Raw genomic sequence first — 26,206 nt, forward strand, 5'->3', positions numbered from 1 at the left:
ATTCCGATGTATGACAGAGATTCCCTCAGGCTGCAATAAGTGACCAAAAGCAGAACCCATGAGCCCAGCATTTATATATCATTACTGGAGAGACAGAATGCTGACAGGTCATCCAGGTGGCTCAGCTAGCCAGAGAAAATGCTGGGCACAGATTCCACACATGTGTCAACTGAAATCTACTAAAGAGTTTGCCAGTTTCAAATTCAGCTCCCATCATCCTCCTAGTGGAGAAGTAATTAAGCATAGGACTTTTGAGAACTGAAACATCATACTTAATAGCTCAGCTCTGTTTTGGCCTGTATCAGCTGTTTTCACTATGCCATAATCCTCAGGAAATGTCTTACTGCAACTCCTGTAAAGTTAATGGGATTAATAGCTTGGATAAACATAAAAGCAAAACTGGAGATCTTGATGCAACCTGTAATAATAAGAGCTGGGGGAGGAGAATTATTTTCTTTTTTTTTTTTTTTAACTTAAAAATAACAATTTAAAAGATTGAACAACTACTTTACATTTGGAGTCCACTACAAATGCTGAAATTTGTAGTATTAGGACAAAAGTTTTTAAGGACTTTAGAATCTGAATTCTCTGTGCAGGAAAGCAATTATACCTAAACATGCAACTGTTACAGCTGCTTTTCCTACATGCTGTGTGGGGAAAAGCAAAGTTGTCAAATCAGTATTTTCACTCTGAAAATCAAGAGTATTTAATCAAGAACTACATAAGCAAATTGAGTGTATCATGCTACTTGTATAGGTTCAGAGAGGCATACCTGCACCATCTTGAGCTGTCACATCTGCACCATGCGTCACCATGATCCTGAGACACTCTGCATGCCCTTTCATGGCTGCCAGGTGAAAACTGGAAGAGAACATTTACATGTCACTTTTCTTATTATTAAGATATCTTTTCTCTTGCATTCACAAACTACATACTGGCAAGTTCTTTCCTCCGTGTCCTTAGATCTTTTGGCATCCCTCCACTGCCTCCCAAGAAGATAACAGCTCTGGCAGTGAGAGGGAACATCAAAAAGACTTTGTAGTCATACTTTCATACTGCACCTCAAATAATGTGTTCATTTTGGGACCCTTATTACAAGAAAGATATTGATGTGCTGGAACATGTCCAGAAAAGGGCAATGAGGCTGGCAAAGCATTCAGAAAACCAGTTCTATGAGGAGGGGCTAAGGAAGCTGGGGATGTTTAGTCTGGAGAAAAGGAGGCTCAGGAGGGACCTTATCACCCTCTACAGCTCCCTGAAAGGAGGGTGCAGCCAGGTGGGTGTTGGTCTCTTCTCCCAGGTAACTTGGGACAGGATGAGAGGAAATGGCCTCAAGATGCACCAGGGGAGGTTCAGATTGGACATGAGGAAAAATTTCCTGATTGAAAGGGTTGTCAAACACTGGAAAAGGCTGCCCAGGGAGGTGGTGGAGTTACCATCCCTGCAAGGCTCTTGACCATATTTAAGAGATGTGTATATGCACCACAGGTGGGGGAACACTGTTTAGTGGTGGACTTGGGATGCTGGGTTACTGGTTGGACTCAGTGATCTTAGAGGTTTTTTCCATCCTGAACAGTGCCACAACTCAATGATTTTACACAGGCTGCTGTCCCATTAATCCATATCATATACTTTATGTACATCTGGTCCCACACAATTTCTAAACTTATGTCCCTAGTGATGTAATATATCCCCAAAGAATGCCTGGGCTTGGGGAATTAGTAAAGAAAATAGTCACAATAACTGACTTTGTTCTAGTCATTTTAGTCAGTCAGATTTAGTTATATTTAGTCAGATTTACTTAGATTTTCCCCTTTCAGTGGACAAAATTTAGTTCCTCTAAAACATGATTCTGCAATTCCTTAATTAGATGAAATGAAGTTGTGCTTCTGTACTGTCCTTTATAGAGCTCGTCTTCCTTTTGTGTATGGGCGGGGGAAAACACTTTGCTGTATCACCTGGAGAAATCAAAGCTACTGGATATTCATGAGACTATGCCAGAAATGTATTTTTTCCACTTTTGGTTTTGCTGTTCACCCCAATCACCTCTTGTTTAAACGGTGTGAAACCGCAGACATTACCAACCACACCGTGGTAGGATGCGCTTCCAAGCATCAATTACCTAAGATGTAATTACAGAACAGACCAAAGAAATTGCACTGAATTCGAGCATTTTTACAGCTGAAATTTCATGTTTGACATCCTCAGGCTGGGCACTTCAAGATTCACAGGAGCAGTGCTATGGAGATGCTGCTGACTTAGTTTTGCCCTGAAGCAAAACTGAAGGAAAAGCTTCTGAAAACAGAGAAGTTTATATCCTCCTGATGCATAGTATGCCGATGTTGTCAAGTCTTAAGATATGGGCAGACATCCTGCTACCATGTGGGTCCTACCAACCTCAGCCTGATGCACACAAAGCAGTTTTTCAGTGGGAGTAATGTAAAACACAAATTCAGGACAAAACACTTCTAACTGCTATTTCTTTATGTGTGGAAAGTTAGGACCATCATCAAACACGCACCAAACTGAAAGAGTCAGAATTCCTGGGAGGGATTCTAATATCTTTCAAAGGAAGGTATTAATTTTTAACATCATGCACCCCTGCATAAAAGGGATTTTCCCATGGAATGTAAAAGAAACATCATAAATCATGGAGCCAGGTCAACTACTTTTAGTTGTATTTAGAAATTTATATTTTGAACAACTGCTTCCTTTAAGTGTTAAAGCTAACGTTGAAAGTTCAGCCTGCTAACCAGGGAAACTTGGAACAACAGGCAGGAATGAAATGGGTAATTCAGACACAGAGTCTGTGAACTGCAACACCATGTTTCTCTGAGCCATAGACTTCTTTGTAGCCTTCTTGAAAACTCAGCAGAGAAAGAGACCTACACACGACATCTGGCAAAGAGAGGAGGACTAATCAAAACAGGAGAGCTCCTGGAACAGAGTCCTCTATCAAGGACAGCAACCACCTCACCTCCTACAAGGAGTCCTTCCTTCCACACTGGCTGCTGCTGATTGCAAATGGCAGACAGGCAGCACTTAAGCTTTCAACCCTTCTCTGCAAATATAAAAGTATCCTGTATTCATCCTGTGAATTCTACTGCCATGAACAAATTGAAGAGTTAATGCTTCCAAGAGCACAAGAAGCACTGCTGCTGTCTGTTCTCCAGTCATTCGAAATCAAAACTTCATGTACTTGGTGACCAATGCAAAGTTGTGTAAACATTCTTCTTTGGAAGAAGTGGTTTCTCAGGCTCTGGGAAAATAACTGGGGGAGGGACACAAGAGGAGTCTGACAAATTCCAACACCTCTAATTTAGCCAGCACAACATACCAGCAAATACCAAAACATATTCAGATACATTTGTATAAACACAAAATACAATCAAATTCACTTATGTATTAGGAAGATAGTGAAGCACGCACTTGGCTAACTTACATTTGACAATATTCATAGTAATAATAAATACCTGAATAATAATAACTTGGCTAAATCTGGGGCACTGAGGTTTTATGGACAGACTGTGTAGGATGGTGCCAAATGCAACATGAACACGCAAGTGCTAAAGGAGTTTTATTTAGGTAAAATCTGACTGCAAAAAAGTATCAGAGAAAAGAAAAATTAACTCTTTTCAGGCTATGCTTCTATGAACATATGAATCCCACCAAAAAAAAACAACTCTCATGGCAGTTCTCAACAAGTCATCACACACACAGATGTTTTATTTCACAAAGAGCTGCTTGCTGTGTGTCTCCTCCCTGCATCATTGTACTGCTACCATCTCTCACATAAACCTGTAGTGAGATATTTTTTCTTAACAGTCTCAAAATAACTGGAAGGGAATGGGGGATACAGTTACTTAACTGCTGGTTTAGTAAACAGAAGTCCTGCTCAACAGAGAGAAGAACAGAAAGACTCCAGACTGGGGTGAACCTATTATAGTCATATTTAAATTGAACTATTTACAGAGTATTGGGCAAAACCTCCCCATTAAGGGGCAATTCTGATTTTAAAGTTAATAGCCCCTGGTTTGTTTGTTTGTTTTTTGTTTGATTGGGTTTTTTTAGTTAGAAAAACCCAAACAAACAAAACACCAGACCCAAAACAAAGAAAACCACAGACCCAAACGTTTGAGTAGTAGATACTGAGGACTCCTATGTAGCAAGGGAGGCTCTTGAAACAAAGAAGCTTGTAGACATTCATTTCAGTACAGAAAAATTCTTTACAAGCTACATAATTTCCTAAAACATTTGAAAGAAAAGTTGCAGGTTTCCAAACACTGGAGTTCTCACCATCTGGACGCCTTAAGGAGTGGTCCATTTTACTTGCATCTTCCATGAATAAACTTTCCTTGACATGAAAACAAACAACTTTTCCTCCCATTTCCTGGTTGTGCAATGACTTAGGTAAACAAAAACAAGCATGTAATGATTTGGACCAAGGGCCACACTGAGGGTTGGATTCTCATTCAGCTGAAAATCCCATTACAACATAATTCATTTTCCCTTCACAATAGATAAGCATGTTATTGCCACTTAGAGCCACATCTTGATAGCCCAGCCTGAACTGATTTGAGACAGACTTCTTTTATTGCTGTAAAACATTTCTGTTCTTCCTGAGGGGCAGGATGGTCTTTTATTATTGTATTGAGACCTTTCAGTGAGCAGAGGAGCAGCTACCACTCCCAGTGGTTCAAGACCCACCTCTGCAGCAGATGAAAGATCATTAGGTTGACACTGATTTTTTCCTGTTGGGAACGTACAAGTCTCATAATTACTCAGTCCTTAATGAGAAAAAGTGAAAAATTATGTTTGTTGTGAGGAATGCAAAGCCCAGTTGGTGTAAACAGGCCTTTAGAGTAAGAGTGAACTCATTTCATGAGATTCAGGTTCAGTTGGAGAGCAGCTACATGACTATCACCTCAAAATCTTGTCAGGACCTCAAATTTCTTGACCTGAAATGTTACATAAAAATCCCACATTGATATATGTTTTTTATGACACTTGCTGCCTGAACAGAGGGCACAGCTGTGTATGACATCCCTGAACTAATCTGAAGCAGCAGATTTCTTAGGAATCTAAGAACAGATAGGAGATGTCAACGGTGGAACACTTACAGCTGTCCTAAACAAGCCCATCCCTTATTCAGGGAAAAGGACCTTTTCCACATTTTGGTTACAAAATTAAGCCAGCGAGGGAATGAAGACTTCTTTAACCAGCATCTGACAGACAAAGCGCAAGAGTTCTGATAGAGCCAGTCTTTGTCAAAAGACCAATAATGAGTGTTTTCAGAAATTATTTAAACGTCAGTCTAACTTAAATGAAAAAGGACTTTAATTTTTAGTACTCGGCTCACATAAGACTTTTCTTTACAAATCATTACACCATAAGTAGAAGAACAGAAACAATCCCCATTTAGGGGTTAGACCTGTAAAACTATAGCTGATGGCAATTTCTAAGGTGGTATTAGCAGTAAGACATGGGTCTGCTATATTCAGGTTCTCTGCTTAACCATTTGCAGAGCTACTTCCTGCAAATCCTCTTACTGAATGTTATTTTGACAGCTGGCTTAAAACAACTGGGTGGTCCATATATCTAGGGGAAGTGCCACAAAAGTAAAGCGGAACATGATAAAATCAAAAAAAAATAAATATCAAGTCTTAATTTAAGACAGTAACCTTCTAACAAGGAAATTTTCATTTGTGGAAAGAAAAACAAGGGGGAAAAAAGCAGAAAAATTATACCAAATCAAAGGGTTCAATCTCTGTTTGGCAAGGTCATGCTCCAGAGTTTTTTTCTGGGCAGAATTAGCATTCTCTGTAACACAGATTTTCTCCAGGGCCTGAAAGTAGTTCAACACACTACTTACCAAAATCCAAAGCAAATAAAGGACATGGCTGAATTATGGATGCTAAGTGAATACTGTATTTGCTATTTCCTATTATGACAAACATGGAACCCAGTCAAACTTACATACAAGTATATAATACTATTGTTCTCTGTCATTTTAATCGGAGTGCTCTGAAAATATTTTAAGTGCAAGAATGTTTGAAAAACACTATGAACTCATATACACTCATTGTCAAGGTTTATTTTGAGTAAAAACATCCCTCCCCAAGGCAGATCACTCTTCTTCATTTTCTAATGGATGTCAACCCTTTGTTGACTTTTTAAAAGTCTAACTTGTCTGCCAGCAGTTTGATGATTTATAGTTTCCCCACCGACCAATACCTTCACACAAACAAACAAGAATAGTAAAATAAAGATACAGAGCTGCCTAGAGACCTTGTATTGCTGATTAAAAAAAAAAAAAAAAAAAAATATATATATATATATAAATGGAAGACATTTAAGCTTTGCTACTACCAGATCAAACAGGCAAGCAATTCACCAGCTATCTCAACCACAAAGTGACTTACTGATAACCTGGCTGACTTTCTGAACTGACTAGAGCTTTTATATATTTTAGAAGCAGCTCCTCGCTTACACTGCTATCCCTCAAGGCCTCAACTCCTCCTTCAAAAACAACAGCTAAAATAAACACAGTAGATGATATCTAGCTTTTGATTGCTTTCCACCACAGGCTGAGTGGCAGAAATGCCAGAGTTCCCGAGACCTGACCTGAAGGAGAAATGGCCATGAGTCACTACTAGAGCAGCACCTTCTGTGCATGAAGAAAATACCTGGTGTCACACAGGAGGAAGTCCAATGTGGTTTCCTCTCACGTGTGGCACCATGACCAGTCACTGTAGAAGAATACGGTTTACTGACCTGTGAAAGGCCTGAGATTTTATCAGCATTAAAACAATCTTGGAAGTAAGCCCTTTTTGACACACCCTGAACTTAATAATAGAAAAATTACCACCTTCAGAATAAATGATTGGGAAAGCCCCAGAATGGTCCTGAAACTGGAGGTTTCTGCTTTCCTCTGCAAGCCTTCTCTGCGTCCTGCCTCCTCCTTGCACCAGCACAGGTAGGTAGGTCACTGTGTGGCTGGTGAGCTGGCACAGTGAACAAAATCAGTTGAAAACCAAAGCTGCCTTCCACTGCTTCATCACACAGCACAGATGCAGTCTGTCTGTGAAAAATAAGGAGCAGCACATAGAATTTCACCTTATACCTAAAATTAAACCATGGATGTTTCACCATGAAAGTCAAAAAAATCTTCATCTTTTCCTGACTGCATTATCAAGATACTGTCACTCATTTGAGACAATACATGCCTCAAGGAGAACCAATCATTTAATTATGGAGGACCTCTACAGATGTTTGGCAGATCAGACTGCCTTAAATAAAATCAGACATCTACAGGTAATCACTATCAATACTTACTAGTTCTTTGGGGTTTTTTATTATTTTCTTTAAACAAATAAAAATTACCGCTTCACACTGCACCCATTTTATCTCCTCCCAATAGTAACTGTAAAAAATGTGGCTTTTCAAAAATGGTGGCAGTCCATGTCATTATCCTGTCATTCACATACATGAAGCCGAAAGAGTGCAAAAATTGTCTTAGGAAAAAGAGAGAAAATACATTTTGTTTTCATATCAGAGGTGGCACCAGTACAAGCTGGGAAAATTATGTTTTCAGAGTTTTAAAACATTCAATCAATGAGTTGCTGCAAACAACTTCTAGAGTGCAGTGCAAGATTTTAAGAAGTTGACAGAGGCAGTTATGAAGTTACCAGGAGCTGTGTGAGATTATTTTCCCCTCTCCCCGCTTTAGCACCAGCCACTGCAAAGTGAACTGCTGCACACAGCCTGTGTCCTTCTGTTTTAACATGAGATGGCATCTGCCCTGTCCCAGTACACACAGAATCCTCTGGTAAAAACCCTGCATCCACCTTCTGTGTCAGCCTGCATTCTGGGACAGCTTTCAAAAAACAACAAAACCAAGAAATCCACCACTGAAACCAAAACAAATGCAGTTTTCATGCTTTGCATCATAGCATGAAAAGTCTAGTTCCAATCATACACACCTCAAGCTATAGGACATTAATAAAAGGCAAGCCTCTTTAATGGCTGTTTTCTTATTAGAAAAGAAACAATTGCATCATGCAACACAGGAGCTGGCAAGCTACAGACTCCTGATTTTAGCCTTCAAACTCAGCAAAATATCCACCCAGCTGCTCTTCAGAGAGATTTCTGGGATCCCTAGCAGCTTTATACTTTTCATTCTCAGGTTGTGCTCCAGCAGTTCCATTTTCATAGAGAGTTTTCTTTGGCAAACTCTATTACCACAGTAACACAAACTCCCATTTCAAGTCTGAAATGTATGGACTTCCCTTCCATGTACCATTAATTGTAAACTTAAGTGCTCACAATTTAGATTTATCACATAAAGTTTCTTGCACAGTGTCTATTTAAAATTCCTCAGTAACTAATGTCAGCAAAATGCAACAGAGATTCTGCAAGCAGAAGCTTCAGGGCACTCCTAGGTGTTGACAGAAAGTCTGTAGTTTTGACATACTTCTTTTATTTTTGGAGTTGTAGGGCAGGAAAATTAACAAAGTACAACAAACGATGAATTCTCAAAAAGCTTAAAGAGCCCAGAAATCTGTGCAGTGTGGCCTGAGCCTCCAAAGACAAGTACTGAGGGATAAGGAAGGCAGACAAGTAAGGAAGATTCCTTCTGATAGTTGAAGACCACATCCCACATATAAAGTCCAAACAGGTGCACAGTTACCTTCTCCATGTACCTGCCTTCTGGCACAACATCTTTTTAGGGGTAAAATCCCTGAGGATGTGCCCAGGTCAAGATGACTTTCCTCATGAAGGTGGATAAAACCAGCTAGCCACTTTCAGCCCTTTCAAGACCCAACAGAGTTCAAAGTTAAAATTAAGCCCAAAAATGAGAGCAATGATTACTGTCTCCCCTGACCTTTATCCTCCAACACAACTCACTTGGTACTGCTGTCTGTGGGTCAGCAATTGCAAATAATCACCACAGTATATGGAAAGTCATGAATATTAGAGCAACAAAATCCCAAACTGTGTTGGCATAACAAGAGGCCAGGAAAAGGCTGGAAAGAGTGAGAGCAGTTGAGTAAAGGTTAATCTAAACCCAAATATTTTTGTAGCATGAAAATCCAGCAAGGCTTAAGAACTGCACTTAGTGCTCCAAGAACTGATGAGTATGTATATCCTTATGAACCTGAGGGACATTGACAAAGGATGGCTCAGGGTTATGTGTTGTGCTTCATGTTTCTGTACCTTTTACACTCATAGTACTTCCCATCTCTTCAGATTTGAAGCAACAGTTTGGATTTACTTTTTTTTATTAAGCTGTACAAAGTGAACTTCTCTTACTTCATAGGATAATTACAAAGCAAGTGCAATAATATGTACACATACTAATTAATCTACTTATAACACATTCCTCAAAGACCACTCATTAATATGACCTCTTTATTATTTTTTAAAATAAACTCTTTAGATTATTATGACAATATCATTTTTATTTTGTATTTCATAGTAACTATACTACTTAAGATTCCATATTTCTGAAGAGGAGTAGGGACTGGACCACAGTCTTGTGCAGGAAAATGCAACTTCAGAGCTTTTTCTACCTTTTTCAGTTAGTTTCCAGCTACTTTTCAGCAGTTTCCTAACACAGACTGCACCTGTAAAGAAGGTAGCAGAAAACAGATTGAAACATAAGTCCAATAAATAAGCAGCCACCATCACAGTCTATTGCCTGAGACCTCAGTTCAAAGTTTAAAAAAAAATTAAGTAAATTCAACATTTGCACATTGCTCTGTTTTGGCTGTCTACTCCCCTTCCTAGATTAGAGTACATTTTTAAGCCAGTAACAGCCAGTGGGTATAATTAAAATCTATACATACAGCTCATTTGGTTGCATAAGTCTTTGAAAAACATGTAAAACAACTGCAGCCCATTATGCAGATACAAATCTGAAGAACAACTGCAGCCTTAACCCTGTCCCCTCCAGCCTTACAGAGGCTGATTCTGGCCCAACCCACAAGAGGCATGCTTCCTTCATGGCTCTCCTGCCAGCTCAGATAGGACAAGTGCAGAGAGCAGCCACAGCGTTCCCCACGGGAAAGTGGGGCACTGGGTTTTGCCTCCACTTGAGCCAAACTGCAGCTGTTTCAACCCAGGCATACAAAAACTTCCAACCATCCAGGCCGTGCTCTGATCCAAGCAACTGACAAACTTGTTGAAAGCTGGCCAGGTCTGGCAAAATCTGGGTATTTGGCAACTCTGCAAATGGAGCTGCTTTAACAGCCAATTCCAGCGGCTGCCTGATGCTGCATTACAGGTTTGGCTGATCCTACCCGTGGGCAGGAGGCTCACAGGCTACCCAAACATGAGTATAAGGGCCCTTCAGAAGAGGACTTGCTTCCCTCTGAGATGACAGCCCTACTAAAAGACAATGAAACACAACTCTTCTCAAGAATAGCCATCAGCTGTGTGAAAAAGCAAACACAGAACAGAAGACACAAGCTGTCTCCTACAAGAAATTGCAGACTGATTGTTTTGTCTTTGAACTTTAGATAACATCTGCACAAAGCCCCACGTATGTAAGATGCAAAATCCATTGGGAGGCTTCTCAATGCTCAGAGAACTTTATATGGAATAGGGAGTTTGTTCTTTAAATACATGGAATTTGTTTGATTTACAACGTAGGAAATCACTAAAGAGATAATGTAGAAAGTTTCAGTTTGCCAGAAATTTAGGATCATTGTAACTGAAATCCAACTAAAGATGATTAATTTCTGTCTCTTCAGAAGATGGCCCCTTCTCTTTTTTCTTTCCCTTAATAATAAGAAGGTATAAAAATGCTAAAATGTCTTGTAAAAATTGCTTTAAAAATGTGTATAATAGAGCCTGGATGCTGTTGATTTCAAATCCTGTCAAAATTGTAGGCAAGAACTAAAAACTGGAATATGAAGTTTTCCAACTCTAGCTGAAGGGGTCAAGTGAGGGGTCATGTGCTCAAAACCAACAGAAATGGTCTATGCAGTTTAAGTCAAGAGCCTGGAACAAACCACTGTCACAAATTCCACTGCATGGATCTCATTTAAAAGCCTGCATGATTGTCAATACAGTGGTGTTTGTAGGCAATGTGGATTTTTTCATGTATTGCCAAATTATAAAATCAAAGTTAAGTATTGCTCCTCTGTTGTGGAGATAAAAGCATTCCCTCTCACCCTACATTAACAATCAGCTCATACTGAACATAATAAAATGTTAATTAGCCCAATATAGCATCCTGGCAGTGGACAGATTCATCCAACCATGGCCTGGAGTTTCATTAGCATTTCTGAGCATTTGTCTAAAGTAGAAAGCAATTTTTCAGGAAACTTAATATCAACATCTAAATTAAATTACATCCCTAACAATGCTGCAGGGCAGGGGAAGGGACAAAAAATGAACAATCATGATTTGAACCTAAAAAGAACTTCAGAAAAGATTTAGAGAGACAAAAGCTTTTACACCCAGATCTCCCATGGAAATAAACTTTACAAGAAATTTTGGAATAAGAACCAGATTTTAGCCATCTGTTGGCTAGAGATAGAACAAAGGTTGAGATCCTGGTGGTCTTTCTTACTTTGTCCATATTTGGAAACCTAGACATTATTGCGACCATCTGGACCATCATAAATTAAACACTGTGATAAAAGTAAATTAATTTTTTTTTCCTCAGAGATCAAATCAATGATGTACAGCTCTTCAGCAGCCTGACTCTTGCATTCATGTGCATCTACATGACATACTTTCACAGCCAACTTCTCTACCTGGGCAGTGATGTCTTGCCACAGTTCAGCAGCCCAGATAGGTTTCCATCTGCACAGCCAATCGGTCCTTTTCTGTTGGTCCAGCCACACCCACAGAGTGTTTGCCAACATCCACAAGTCAGTGTAGAGGTAGAGCACTGTCCTTTTCTCTCATTCAGTGATATGTAAAGCCGGCAGGATGACTTTTAGCTCTGCTTCGGTGCCCATCACTTCTGAGGCAGCTCAACCCCTCCATAAACTACCAGAATCTCTTACTCAGTTGGGGTATAACTGGCTTCAAATCCTCTGTATCCCAGACTCCATAACCCAAGAGGTTGTCCTTGAGTCTCCCCAGGTCCCTTCTGCCACAGGCTCCAGGAAGGACCATTCTCCCCGGCTGTAGTGTAGAGCACATTCCTCACATCCTGCCCTGTTCTGACTGGCCCAAGGGCTACTGCATGGGCAATCTCCCACTTGAATTGTTCAGAAACTTCTTGTTGTTCATGACCCCATTTGAAATCGTTCTTCTTCCATGTCACTTGATAGAGAGGGCTGACAATCTGACTGTGCTCTGCAATATGCATTCCCCAAAAACCCACAGTGCCTCAGAAAGCCTGTCTTTTCTTCTACCTGGTTGACAGGGACATAGCAGCTATTTTGTTGGCCACACCCACTGGAATCTGATGACTTTTATCCTCCCCTTTTACTCCTAAAACTGAATTTCCTGGGCAGGTCCCTTGACCTTGCTTTGCTTTATGGTAAAGCCAGCCTTCAGGAGAATCTGGATCATCTTCTCTGCCTTACCAAAAACTTCCCCTGCCGTGTTTCCCCACACAATGATGTCATCAATGTACTGGAGATGTTCTGGAGCCTCACCCTTTTCTAGTGCAGCCTGGATCAGCCCATGGCAGATGGTGGGACTGTGCTTCCACCCCTGGGGCAGTCAGTTCCAGGTGTACTGCACGCCCCTCCAGGTGAAGGCAAACTGAGGCCTGCACTCCGCTGCCAGAGGAATGGAGAAAAACACATTGGCAATGTCAGTGGTGGACAATGACATTTTGCTGCCTTGGCCTCCAGTTCATACTGCAGTTCCAGCATGCTGGGCACAGCAGCACCCAGTGATGGTGTGACTTTGATCAGGCCTTGATTGTCCACTGTCAGTCTCCACTCTCCACTGGACTTATGCCCCGGCTGCACGGTGCTGGCTATTAAAAGGTGATTTGTGGCTTGTTAACAGAGAGGGTCTCATGAGTGAAGTGGAGACTGGTGGCCATCTTGGCCACAGAGACGATAAAGCAATCAAGTTTAGAATCTCTGTTGACAGGAGGAGAAGTGACAGCAAACCTCCAGCCCTGGACGTGAGGAGAGTGGACATCAGGCTGCTCAGGGAATTAGTGAGTAGGGCCGCCTTGGAATATACTTTTGAATGTGCTGGGGTACATCAATGCTGGTCACTTTCTAAGCATCAGCTCCTAAGGGCACAGGAGCAGGGAATTCTAAGAGTTGGAAGTCAAGCAGATGAGGCAGAAGGCCAGCTTGGCTAAGCAATGAGCTTGGAAATAAGGTGAAAAAAGGTTTATGTCCACCTTGTGGTGTGGGTCGTGATACAGGAAGAATACAGAGATGCTGCTGCCACTGCAAGGAGAAAATTCATGCAGCCAAAGCTCAACTGGAGTTGAAGCTGCTCAGAACCGTGCAGGACAACTGAATGGGTTATTTTTAAATACATTAATGGCAAAATGCAGGGCAGAAATAAGACCAGCCTGTTATAGGATGAGGATGGCCACCTCGCAAACAGGGACATGGTCAAGGCAGAAATGTGTAATGTCTGTCTTCAACACTGACAACAGGCTAAAGGGGCCCCAGTGGCCTGAGCTGGAGGACATGGCTGCGAGAAAGATCTACGCTCAGCTGACTATGAACTTGTGCGGGATCTGCTGCTCCAGCTGGATCCCTATAAATCCATAGGGCCTGATGGGATTCATTCAAGAATACCCAAAGAGCTGGCTGATGTCATCACAAGGCCTCTCTCAAAGACTTTTCAACTGTCCTGAGAATCCAGAGAGGTCCCAGCTGACTGGAAGCTGACTAATGTTGTCTGAGTTTTCAAAAAGAGCAAGAAGGAGGACCCTGAAAATTACAGTCTCACTGCAGTGCCCAGTAAAATCACAGAAGAGATTCTTCTGGGAGGTATTGAAAAACACCTGGAGGACAAGGCAGTCATTGATCACAGCTAGTGAGGCTTCATGTGGGGAAAGTCCTGCTTGTGAAACCTAACTTCCATTCATGACAAGGACTTGTGAAACCCACCTAGCTGATCAAGGGAAGCCAAAGTTATTTTTATCTATTTGCATTTCAGCAAAGCTTTTGATACTCTCTCACAGGATCCTTCTAGACAAAATGCCCAGCTCACAGCTGGATAAACACATCATGTGATGGGTGAGCAGCTGGCTTATAGGTGGGGCACAAAGGGTTACAGTGAATGGGGCAACACCAGACTGGGGACCTGTCACCTGTGGGGTTCCACAGGGCTCCATCCTTGGCCCTGTGCTCTCCAATATCTTCATAAATGACTTGGACACCTTAGTGGGACACCTTGGAAGGGATACTAAGTAGGTTTGCAGATGATTGTGAGGAGCTGTTGACTCCCAAAAAAGGCAGAGGCCCTGCAGAGAGACCTCAACAAATCAGAGGGCTCAGCAATCACCAACTGTATGGAGTTTAACAAGAGATTCTGCACCTGGGATGGGGCACCCCTGATTGTGTGTATAGACTGGGGAAGGAGATGCCACAGAAAGGAACCTGGGGCTCTGGGTCGAGTTGAACACGAGTCAGCAGTGCCCTGGCAGCCAGGAGGGCCAACCCTGTCCTGGGGGGCATCAGGCACAGCATCGCCAGCCGGGCAAGGGAGGGGATTGTCCTGCTCTGCTCTGAGCTGGGGCAGCCTCACCTCCAGTGCTGGGGCAGTTTTGGGTGCCACAGTGTAAGAAAGGCATTAAACCATTAGAGAGTAACCAAATGATGGCCAGGAGGATGGTGAAGGGTCTGGAGGAGAAGCTGTGTGAGGGGTGGCTGAGACTGAGGGGAGACCTCATTGCAGCTACAGCTCCCTCACGAGGGGAAGCAAAGGGGCAGGCACTGATCTCTTCTCTGTGGTGACCAGTGATAGAACCTGAGGGAATGGCCTCGTTGTGTCAGAGGAAGTTTAGGTTGGATATCAGGAAAAGATTCCTCACTCAGAGGGTGGTTGGGCACTGAACAGGGTCCCCAGGGCAGTGGTCACAGCACCAGCCTGACAGAATTCCAAATGTTTGGACAATGCTCTCAGGCACATGGTGTGACTCTTGGAGGGTCTGGTGCAGGGACAGGACTTGCACTTTGATGATCCTTGGGGGCCCCACCCAACTCAGATTATTCTATCATTCTATGTGCTCTTCCAATAGCTTCTTTTAAGGTAAATATTATTACATACAAGGAAACATTCTCTCTCAAAGGTAATTAAAACATTATCTACTTTTTGAAAAGTGATGTTCTTCATGCCACTTGTCCCCACCTCCTTATACAGTAAGATCCAAAAGGAAGAAAACAAAAATGAATACTATGTACATAATAAATATCAAGTATTTGCAGTTGGAATATGCTCCAAAATTTATTTTTAGTTCAGCCTCGAAGACATGAACATTTTCTTTCAAATGAAAATATATCTTTTCTATTAACTGCTATTGGCAATAGTTTTGTGAAAGAATCCTTAAAGAGCAAATTTGCAGAGGTTTCTAAAGCTTTTTTTGTACTATTGTCAGAGTAATTTTATTAAACAACAGCTGATTCAATTGCAATTCTAAAACAATGTACAGAGATCTATTTTTTTCACTTAACAGCCAAAAGCATTTAATTCTAGTTTAGTACCTTGCAGAAACATGTAAACATGGCAGTAATGGATTGGCACACTGACAAAATAACTTCAGGACAAGGAAGTGCTATCATTTATACACTGTAAATCCCTTCCAAATTCATTCCCTCACCCTCGTCTCTCCACTTCCCCTCAATAATGGAGTAGCTTCTTAAAATAACAGCCTATTTGAACACTTGATCTTGTGGAAAATGCAGCACATGAATTAATCCAATCCTATCTCTCCTGAAAGGGATCTCTTTGAAAACCCTTTTTTCGTTAGTTTAAGTGAATTTAAATGATCAAATTCCAAGCTGGAAAGCCCCGTTTTGTTGTTTAAGGAAGCTGGACCAAAAGAAAAAAACAACGAACCTATCTGGCAAAGTAAGACTACAACAACAGAGTCAGATTTCCAGATAGGTTCTATTACAACTATGCTTGGCAATAGTCTCTGCGATGCAAGTGGGAGCAACAATGGGACTGTGTCAACTTATGCCAAAGGTGGATTTGCTCCATGGCCTTAAAAGTAATTTATTGTGTATAGAAAGAACTTAAGCAGGGTGATGGTGTGGAAAGTCAAGTGAGTCTTAAAAAACCATAATTTCATTACTCTGACAAGGTATTTTTTAAACACTTTTTTTTAAAGAGATACTGCTGAGGAGTTAAACGTCCTAATGAAAATTTGTAAATATTATCTCTAAGAAATACCTACCTTAATACTAATATCTAAATTAATGAGGTACCCAAATCTTATTAATTTAAGCATCTCTATTTTATTGCACGTAGACAAGTCACAAAGTAAAAGTCCTAAGGGACAGGGACTAAAGAGGACACAAAGAGGAAATTTAGGTGGTAATGTCCAAAACTGAGCCAAAGCTGCAATACATCATAGCAGGACTCAGTGGGATGATATATACAGTACTCAACAGGACAAATAAAGAAAATCCTCAGTTCTGGTCTCTGTTCCTCTCAGTCCAAGCATTTATAATAGGAAGCCATCTGATTATAAAATAAGAACTTAAAAGTGCCTCTCTAAGCATGAAAAATTATCCTCTCCACCTTCTGTTTAAAATAATGCACTACATTATTAAATCTCAAAAATCAGGACCATACTGAAAATTTTGTTTGTAGGGTTGTTAGCAAAAAGAATGAGAAAGAAAAGTCTTAAAAGAAATATGTCACACCTTAAGGGAACAATGATGGAGCTAACAAGCCTGTATTGCAATGTGTAATTGTTTCTCCTTTTTGCTTTCAAGCACATTCCAAGTCTTTGATCACATTATGCAGTCTGTTACATAATTGAATCCATCACGTTCTTCTGGTTAGTCAGCTTCATCCTAACTCTGTAAACAAATGAATCAATGTACACTCGCAGGGATCAATAGACCACTCATCCAAAGAGCTCCCTTCCCACACAGCACTGCAGATAACTTCTTAAAACGTAACCAATGAAACCACATGAGCCTCGCGAGGTTCAACAAGGATGGTCCTGCACCTGGGGCAGGGCAAACCCAAGCACAGACACAGGCTGGGCAGAGAACGGACTGAGAGCAGCCCTGCCAAGATGGACTTGGGGATGCTGTTGGACAAGCGGCTGGACATGAGCTGACAGTGTCAGCTCACCGCCCAGAAATCATATCCTGCTCTGCATCAAAATACTTCTGGGGGCAGCAGGTCAAGGGAGGTGATCCTGCCTCTCTACTTTGCCCTCATGAGACCCCTCCTGGAGCACTGGTCCATCCTGTAAATCCATGTCTCTCCAGGCTGGAGACAAGAGTGTTTTGCAGGACAGTGTCAAGTGCTTTGCACAAGTCCAGGCAGATGATATTGCTGCTCTTCCCTCATGCACCAGTGCTGTAACCCAGCTGTAGGAGGCCATCAAATTTGTCAGGCACTATTTGCCTTTATTGAAGCCATGTTGGCTGTCACCAATCACTGCCTTATTTACCATGTGTAAGGCTCATAGGAGGAGGGTCTGAGGAGACCTTGTAGCACCTTCCAGTACCTAAGTGGGAACCTACAAGAAAGCTGGAGAGAGACCTTTTACAAGGAAATGCAGAGATAGGACAAGGCGAATGGCTTCAAACCAAAATAAGGGTGGGTTTAGATGAGCTAACAGGAAGAAATTCTTTACTGTGAAAGAGGTGAGGCACTGGAAGAGGTTGCCCAGAGAGGCTGTGGAAAAACCATTCCTGAAGTGCTCAGTGCCAGGTTGGATGGTGCTTTGAGCAACTTGATCAAGTGTGGGTGTCCTTGTGCATGGCAGGGGGATTGGAACAAGATGATCTTTAAGGTCTCTTCCAACCCAAGCCATTCTGTGATTCTATGAAATCTGAACACAGGGGTGGACAGCTCTCCCCAAAAGCCCTGTGCAGATCACGATTTCCCAGCACAGGAGTCACTGATGTTACAGGTAGGGTAGCTAACAAACCAGCACCATGCTCTTGCAGCACACCAACAGACCCCAGTGCTGGGCTGCAGAAGGGTCTGTGCTTCTAAGCAGAGCTTCTGAGGCCAGGCAAAACAGCTGTGTCAGGCACCCAGACACACAGCAGGAATGAAGAACTGGCATCCCACTGCAAACATAGGAGAAACAAGTCTATACAGAAATGATGGCTGCACTCCATTTTGTACACACCAAAAAATACTCTGGAGTGATAAAAACACAAAAAAGATACAGCCCATTATTAATAAGCCATGCTAGAGAACATTTCTGAGCCGCCTTTGGTAGCTATGTCTCTCCAAGTTAGTGTCATTGCTTCTACACCTGCCAGTCTCTATCTCTCAAAACATAGACAGAAATAACCTGAGCAGGCCTGCTAAATTTCCCAAAGCACTGGGAACAGAATGAGAGTTGGCATGCTGTATTTCTGCATTACAGCAATGCTGCCTTTCTTTCTTCTCTCTCAAGCTGTCTTTTAAACCATGAAAAAAAAAAAGTTAAAAAGAAAAAAAAGTTAAAAGTAAATGACAGTTAAATGAGCACACAGAACAAGGAGAAGCAGAGATCTTTATAGCACTAACTCACATTTGTTCCAAGCAATTGAAAGTATTTGCAACTGCATTATTAGTAAGAGCATCATTCATATAAATATATGCTTACTGACTTCTTAGTAGCTGCAAATAAAGGATGAAAATGGGAATTTTTTTATTGTATCCACATGAAGTTGAAAAATCATTGCACCAATACCCAGCTACATTCTTAGAGTTCAAAGATACTATAAATTCAGTCTTGGGAGGCTCCCTAGAAAAATTAATAGTATCAATTTATAGGTGAAACTTGCAAAGTAGGTGTTACACTGGATACACTGTACAGAGTGCAGCTTAAGAAGAGCTTAAGAACCCAAGTCTGAAGTTATGTTGATTGTAAAAACATGAAATGCCAAATATAGCCATAATTACAAAGATTCAATGGCCAAAAGAAAAACATATGTATGCAACTTTTAAAAATTAAAAACCGATTAAAGCATGGAGGAGAAAGCCCACTTGACGTAATTGATGACTTGGCCTTCTGCAGTAAGAAATTGCAGGTCATTATGAGTGAATCCATCACTCAGTTTCCTCAGATGCAGAGCAGAAACAGAGCAGATGTAGGAAATTGAACCAGACCAAGAAAGAAGCAGAGCATGACTCAATAAATGTAACCCAGAGGTAATTTATTAGAACTTATAGTTTGGTATAAACTGCCTTGTGCTGCCCTTCCCATGACTAAACTGCCTTGTGCTGCCCTTCCAAGTCTTCTTTTGACCACATCTATTCAGAATTTTATGAAGGTTTTGGTTGTCACAGGATGCCTATTTCTCATTTATCCACTTAATCATCTTCTGTGAAATAAGGAAGAAAGTTTAAGGATAGCAATCTTTTGGCTGTAGTTTTCTTAGTGGAATATTTTATCTTCCACAATTCAGAATGTTTGCAGGAGAACAAGAGGAAGGACAGAAGATGAAAATGCTATATACGAAATACATTGAAAGTGCAAAAGGAATCTCGTTTACACAAAACTTTCACTACCACACTTCAATCAAAACAAGGAACACTGAGCAAATTCTTAGCATATGAAGGGTTTTTAAACTCTGTCACTATAGTTTCAGTTCAGACAAACCCATTAGGATGAAAATCTATCTTAATTTCTGTCTTATTAAAATAATGTCCATGGGAAGAGATAGCCCCAAAGGTGGAGAATTTTTGGACTGTACAATCTTCAGTGTGCCATGAAATTTGAAAATACCCTGTCCTAAAATGGTGGCAACCTACCCAGTAATTTGTTAACCTTCAAGTTAACTCAGTGGGTTTATGCTTTTGAAATGGCATTTTAAATGTAGAATTACAAATCAAGACTTCCAGAATGTGTTGTGCTTCAGAAGAAAAAGAAACCTTCATTTCCAGGGTAGTACCTGGTTTTTAATTCGCAGGAGTGGCATGTGCATCTAGGGCTGGGGTTTTCCACAAGTTAAATCACAAGTTTTGGTTGGACTTACGCAGTTTTGCCCTCACTATCCTGTTTGGTGGCACTGGCTCCCTTTTTACCCAGCAGTGAAGCCACTTTCTCAGGGTCTCCATTCTCCACTGCCTGCAGCAGCCGATCGTCATTCTTATTCCACTCGTTGGTCTGAGTAAAAAGAAAAGAAAGGAGAAATATAATCAGTACCACCTCTGTGTACAGGCTCTCCAGAATGATCCTGTACACATTTATCACCACTGAAAGCTTAAACAAAAGCCCAACCCAAAGAAACGGAACAGAGAAAGCCACATAAAAGTAATCTGCAAGCTGTGCAGCAGAGGTTCCCAAGGATTTAATGGCTTAAGCCAGGGCCTAAGCGATGCCTGAAGATGAACTGTAACTTGGAAACTCTGTAGATGAGTAGTGCAGGAAGAAAATACCATATTTTCTTACTGTATTTTCAAAAATTCTCCTTTATTTTTCTAGTCCTGGTTTCTATTTCAGAGCTGTACCGAGCCCCATCTGACCTTCACAACATGCATCACAGGGATAAGCAATGAGGTGCCTCATCTTATCCAGACCCCACCCTAACAACCCAAGCCAGCCAAAACTTTCCATATTAAAGGCTTTTCCCTGCTCACATTTTATAGAGGGGTAATGGGTTAAGACACTGCCCTTTGCAGACTGTAACTAGCTTTACTGGGGTTTTTATCCCTTTCGTTGGTCTTTAAAACAAACTAACTAACTAACTAACCAACCACTCACATAGTGCTACTGAAAGAAAAGAAAACCACCCTACTTTCTGATCTTTCCAAACTTAATCCACCAAATCTTTTTGATCCCTCTCAGCAGCTGAATCAGGAATAGGACATGACTTCCCAACTCGATGACTCTCCCTCCTCCTCTGAATGCTCAGGACAATGGTCTATTTCCTCTAAAAGACCTCCAAGTTGAGTCTATCAAGATCCTAAGAAAACAGAGGACAGTTAACCTTCTGTAAGCCACATGATCACAGAAAAATGAGCTCTGGAAAAGGAGTCAAAAGTTGCCCACATGCATTCTAATCTGGACCAACAACAGCATTCAGCCTCCAGGAAAAACAATCTGGTGCAGTTAAAAGCTGCATTTGAACCAGTGTTAGCATCCTGCTACACTCAGGAGAGTACAGTCTGTTGCTTTCTCATTGACACCAGTCAGCTCATCTCCAGCATGACTGCCTGTTCATGAGCACCTGATTTGTACACAACTCCTGGAATTACTAAATTCATATTAATACATACCTTGAGAAATACTCATGAAAATGTTATAAAAACCAGTATGTTTTTATTAACAACATGTTAATAAAAAACAATAAAAAACCACTCTCCCCCTGCTTCCTCCTTTGTCCTGATGCTCTATACAAACTTTTTTCCTCCAGATACATAAGAGTTTTCACATTTCTCTGTCTGGGCTTGTGAGGAAAAGTGTATGATATGCACACTGATATGAACTAACTCCACAGGCTGTTCACACCCTGAGAAACCAGAACAGGGGGAAAGTGTTCCAGCTTAAAAAAAAGGCATTTAAAAAAAAATTTAAAAAAATTAGGGAAAGCACAGTATGGGCAGGAGAGTAGACAAGAGCTGAAAGAACACCACCTGGAACCAAGAGTATGAACGGCTGCTGTGTCAAAGGAAGTGGCATGCAGACAGAGCAGTTGCAGTCTGTTATGGCAGTGGAATGACTGGTGGGTCAGTGCACATCCTGCAGGTTTTAGTCTTTATCCTTATAGCGCTGAAATAAACTTCTGTAGACTCTAGAGCACTAATTACATCAGCAAAAAAAAAATTGTTTCTCTAAGCAATATTTCGACTCCATGACAATGAGTGGCCAGCCAAGCAGCAGGTTCCACCCAAAATGAGACTCACTGCCTATTCTGGTTTTGGGGAATTTCATGCTTTAAAGGCAGCCTATTATTAAAAGCAGATGTTTAAAAAAAAAAAAATCTTACTTGTAAATAAAAACCTTTAAAGTTAACACTCTTTATTTGACAGTATATTTTGTCTCCTGTTTTGCAGTTTGACCTGTTTCTGAGCTTTTTTATTATTCAGTCATATGAGATATTTAAATATGGGCTATTTGATGAATCAGCCTTTATCTACACACAGCACACACACACGTCCAACCCAATACTAACCTATGCTTTGAAGAAAAAAACCACAACACCTAACTTAAGATTTTTTTCCTGACCTGAAATCACCAGTTTACTTCTGAAACATGAAACAGAATAAACTACAGGAAAATGTTAAGATTAAGGTCTGCTGTAAATCCTTGGCAGAACAGCTTTCAGAATAACATTCAGCTCTGTAGTACAAAAATGGCCACATCTTCAAGAAGCGGTTTCATGAATATTCCTACAATAGTCAGCTATTAAATTGAAACATTATTGACATATAATTCAATACTCAATGTTCTGATACAAGCAAGTAAGCACACTAGTACTGACTCCCAAATTTAAGAAATATCTGAGATAAAGTGTCAATTTCTCCTTTGAAAAGCTGCTGTGGTAACTATATCCATCTATAGTTACACTATCATTAAAATCCCAGACGAAAGAAGAACTGATATAGTTGGGTCCCAAATTACCCCTCAGGTTTTACAAAGTATGGAATCTGCACTGAGGAGATAGATACTGAAGGGAGGACCCTGGCGTATTCCGGAAGTGATTCTGATGGTGCAGAGTGATGTTCATGCTAACAGTAAAACATTTTGTGACATATGGAATCATTCTTTTGCAAGAACAGATGCTCTAACTCATCTTTACTGTAGTTTTCAACCATATCCTTTCTGGTATCCTAAAATGAACACTCACGCAAACACAATTAAGGAAAGACTTAATGATGCCTCAATTATCTGTACAGCTAAAAAGATTCCATCATACTTCAGAAATAAATAGAACTGAACTTGGACAAGCCATTAAGTGACCCTGAAAACACACTCGATAATATCAGAGGTATCTCAGTGTCAGGGAAAGGCTATCAGTGTACATTTCTTTATTTTTTCACACAGAGCTGGATAATTAATTTCTTTTCCTGCTTAGAGGAAAGTGGTAGAGGCTGGTGGCTAGGCTATATCTGTATTTGGCAGTCATTTTAGATTCCTGTTTTCAGTACTATATCTAACTAGCGTCTCTTCTTTCAAGCATTGTGACTCAGAGATGTTAAAGGAATGAGTAATTCTGAAGATTGTCACATATCTAAATCCATTTATATTAACTCTTGCAATTGCATGTTTAACATCTGTAACACTACTGTACCTGAAACTTTGTTTTACTCCTGGAAAACAAACGGATACATGCAGTTTCTCTTCATCACTGCACAGCAGAGTTATGCTTATTTATAAGCTAAAATATCTGTGTTCTACCTAAGATGTTTAAAAGCCATCACACTCTATTGCTCACATAAAGTTATTCATGTTTTCATTAAAGCAATAAAGATTCCATTCTAAGGCATCAATAATGTGTCGTTGTAGATGAAATATCAGTTTTATGCAAGTTACATAAATCTATTTACAGACCTAATTTTATTTTTGAAATGAAATTATGCATAAATCTGTTCACACAGAAGAAACAAGTATGCAGGCATCAACTGTTGTTCAAGTATTCCTCTGACAGGATCAAACTGGTTTTTTTCTTCCCCATTGCACTCAAAAGACCAGCATTGTACAATGCATTCCAAAAACTAAAGGTACAGCTAATAAAATAAATGGCACACAATAGACTCTCAAAAGCAGCCATTTCAATAGGGAATTGTGGCCTTACTGTCCATGTTCTTCAGAGGAAGAAAAATCTAGAAGGACAGAGAACACATATGACATCCAGGAGGATGCTGTGCCCAGGATTTGGCAAGAAAGTAGGAGGCATTTAAGTCAGGGTGCTTAAAATGCCTCATGCAATCAAATATTGCACAGGCACTGCTGCCCATAGCAGATCAGAAAACACAGACTTCTGAACAGAGGCAGGGGCTGTTGCATTACACACATTTTTGGAAGCTCTTGTAATACCAGCCTGGTTTTGACCCCACAAGTCACACATCATCAAGCATACACCAAGTTCTTGGGAGGTTGGGATGATGCAAAACATGGGTGTACTGCTTGTTACTGTTCAGGGTAAAAGCCACCTTGAACTGACACCCATCATGCAGCACCAGCATTTGTCTATCCTGGAAAACCTGCACATGGGAGATGCTCTCTCCTGCCAGGAGTACAGGATGGCCAGCATAACTGGGGACCTGAACTGCATAAACCAACTGCATCAAGCTTCCTCCACTGCAGTCCCCAAACCATCCCATTCCACCTTTCCAAGCTGTCCAGACACTTCTGCAAGGCCCCTTCTTCAGCTCTATGCCACATCCTGTTTCCTCTATCACAAGATTCCTCACTTCCCTTGCTTTCAGATCTCATCCAAATAGCACGGCACCATCCACGACACATCCCTTGGGAAGTTCCAGCTCTGTTATACCACTCGTTCAGGTAACAAAAAAGGATGTTTTCTTTTATGTCAGAGAGGTCTCCACGTGCAGCATTCAGAGCCAACCCATGTAGAGCACTTCAAACTCAAGGTTAGCACAAAATAGTAGTACAGTCTTCAGGGAAATTTTTACTGTAGCACAAGAGCAACAAAACCAACAGCTAAGCAGGTACTTTTCATCACCAATAAAGCTGGGGGCTCTTCTGCTTTGTTTTGTTTGGAGATTTTTTTTTTGCTTGCTTTGCATTAAGACTGCTGCAAATACACAAATTAGTCAACTGAGTATGTAGCATTCAAGTAAAAAACCCAAACCTGAGCATCTCAGCATAGAGATAAACACATATGTGTAATTAATTTGGAAGAATCTAATCCTGGAAAAGACTGCACATGTGAGTTCTCTTCACCTCCACCCCCACCCTACACACACCCCCCACTCCTGTAGGCCACATGCCAAACAGATATCAACAGCCTTCCTTCAAACAATTAACATTTTGCAATAACAATGGTTTGTGAACACATGCAAAACTGATGAAACACACACTTCATCTTCACAGACCACAGCCAGTGCTCCACTCAGTACTACTTCAGGTTTGGGCAAGGGGGAAGAGTTGGTTTGTTGTTTGTTTTGGTTTTTTTAAACGTGTATAGCGCTCAATATAGGTAGCAATAATGAGTATTACATATGCAGAGACAAAGAAAATCTGATCAAAGCTCAAGAAGTGCAAGTTTTTGCATAAAGCAGGTGTTTTTCAGTCATGCCTAAAAATAGTAAATATTTTCCTATTAATGTGCAGGGAACCAGATAGTCTGTCATCCCTCATAAATCCTAAGGTGCAATAGTGACAGCTGAATGGATGGCATGCTAAAATCCAAACATCAGGTGGCATTGAACATCCCTCTCAAGCACGCTTTCTATTCTTGATTTTCAATTTTGAGATGGAAAAATGTGCTGTAGGGCCTCACTCTCTGGTAGCAACTCTCTGGTAACAGTTCAGTGTTTTTCATACTGAAACACTCAGGAACCTGAGAAAGGAGCTGGCAGGAAAGAGGTAGCCACGGTTAGGATGGAAAGCCACTCCTACACAGGGCACTGCATGGTTGGTGCTAATGAAGTGAGGCTGAGAACTTGATTGACGTGATCTACACCACCAGTTTTTGATTAATGATTAAAAAAGGCCCATGCAGAGTGCTCACAGCGTCTTCAGTGATCACCATCAAGATGACCTCTCAAAGCCACGGCTCCATCACAAACTTCGGCAGCAGTCACCGACAGCAATTGCACAGACAGCTGTTGAGTCTCCTGTAAGCTCCCTCTGTGCACAATTTATTTCCAATTTTATCATTGCAAAATACTAATAAAGTACTTATCATACTCGTGGGGCTGAAACGATCCAGCAAAAATCCTTCATATTTGGGATCACACACAATATGTTGACAAGTTGACAGAATTTGAGTCCGAAGAGAAACCTTCATATCAAAGCTTATTTTCCTACATCGTTAAAGCTTGCACTACCTATTTTATACATTGTTTTCTCTGTCACAAAGTGAACAATTTCCTTTCCAGAAGAGAAGCTGAGGAATCAAAACACGTTCAAAAAAGGTACCTATTCTTTCTTTCATCACCA

At 40.9% G+C, this 26,206-nt stretch overlaps 1 protein-coding gene across 3 annotated transcripts in view; it reads right to left on the reverse strand.

The window, feature by feature from the left end:
* RAI14 (retinoic acid induced 14) overlaps window positions 1-26,206 on the reverse strand; it is an 86,811-nt gene that overhangs the window by 18,822 nt on the left and 41,783 nt on the right. For all 3 annotated transcript variants that reach the window (XM_082301315.1, XM_082301313.1, XM_082301314.1), the window contains exons 3-4: window positions 20,112-20,242; window positions 773-861 (exon numbers count right to left, since the gene is read on the reverse strand). In XM_082301315.1, coding sequence (XP_082157441.1) covers window positions 773-861; window positions 20,112-20,242 — 220 coding nt within the window. The remainder of the gene's footprint in view (window positions 1-772; window positions 862-20,111; window positions 20,243-26,206) is intronic.

This window comes from Coloeus monedula (assembly GCF_965178545.1).
Source record: "Coloeus monedula genome assembly, chromosome: Z".
In the NCBI taxonomy this organism is placed as follows: Eukaryota; Metazoa; Chordata; class Aves; order Passeriformes; family Corvidae; genus Coloeus; species Coloeus monedula.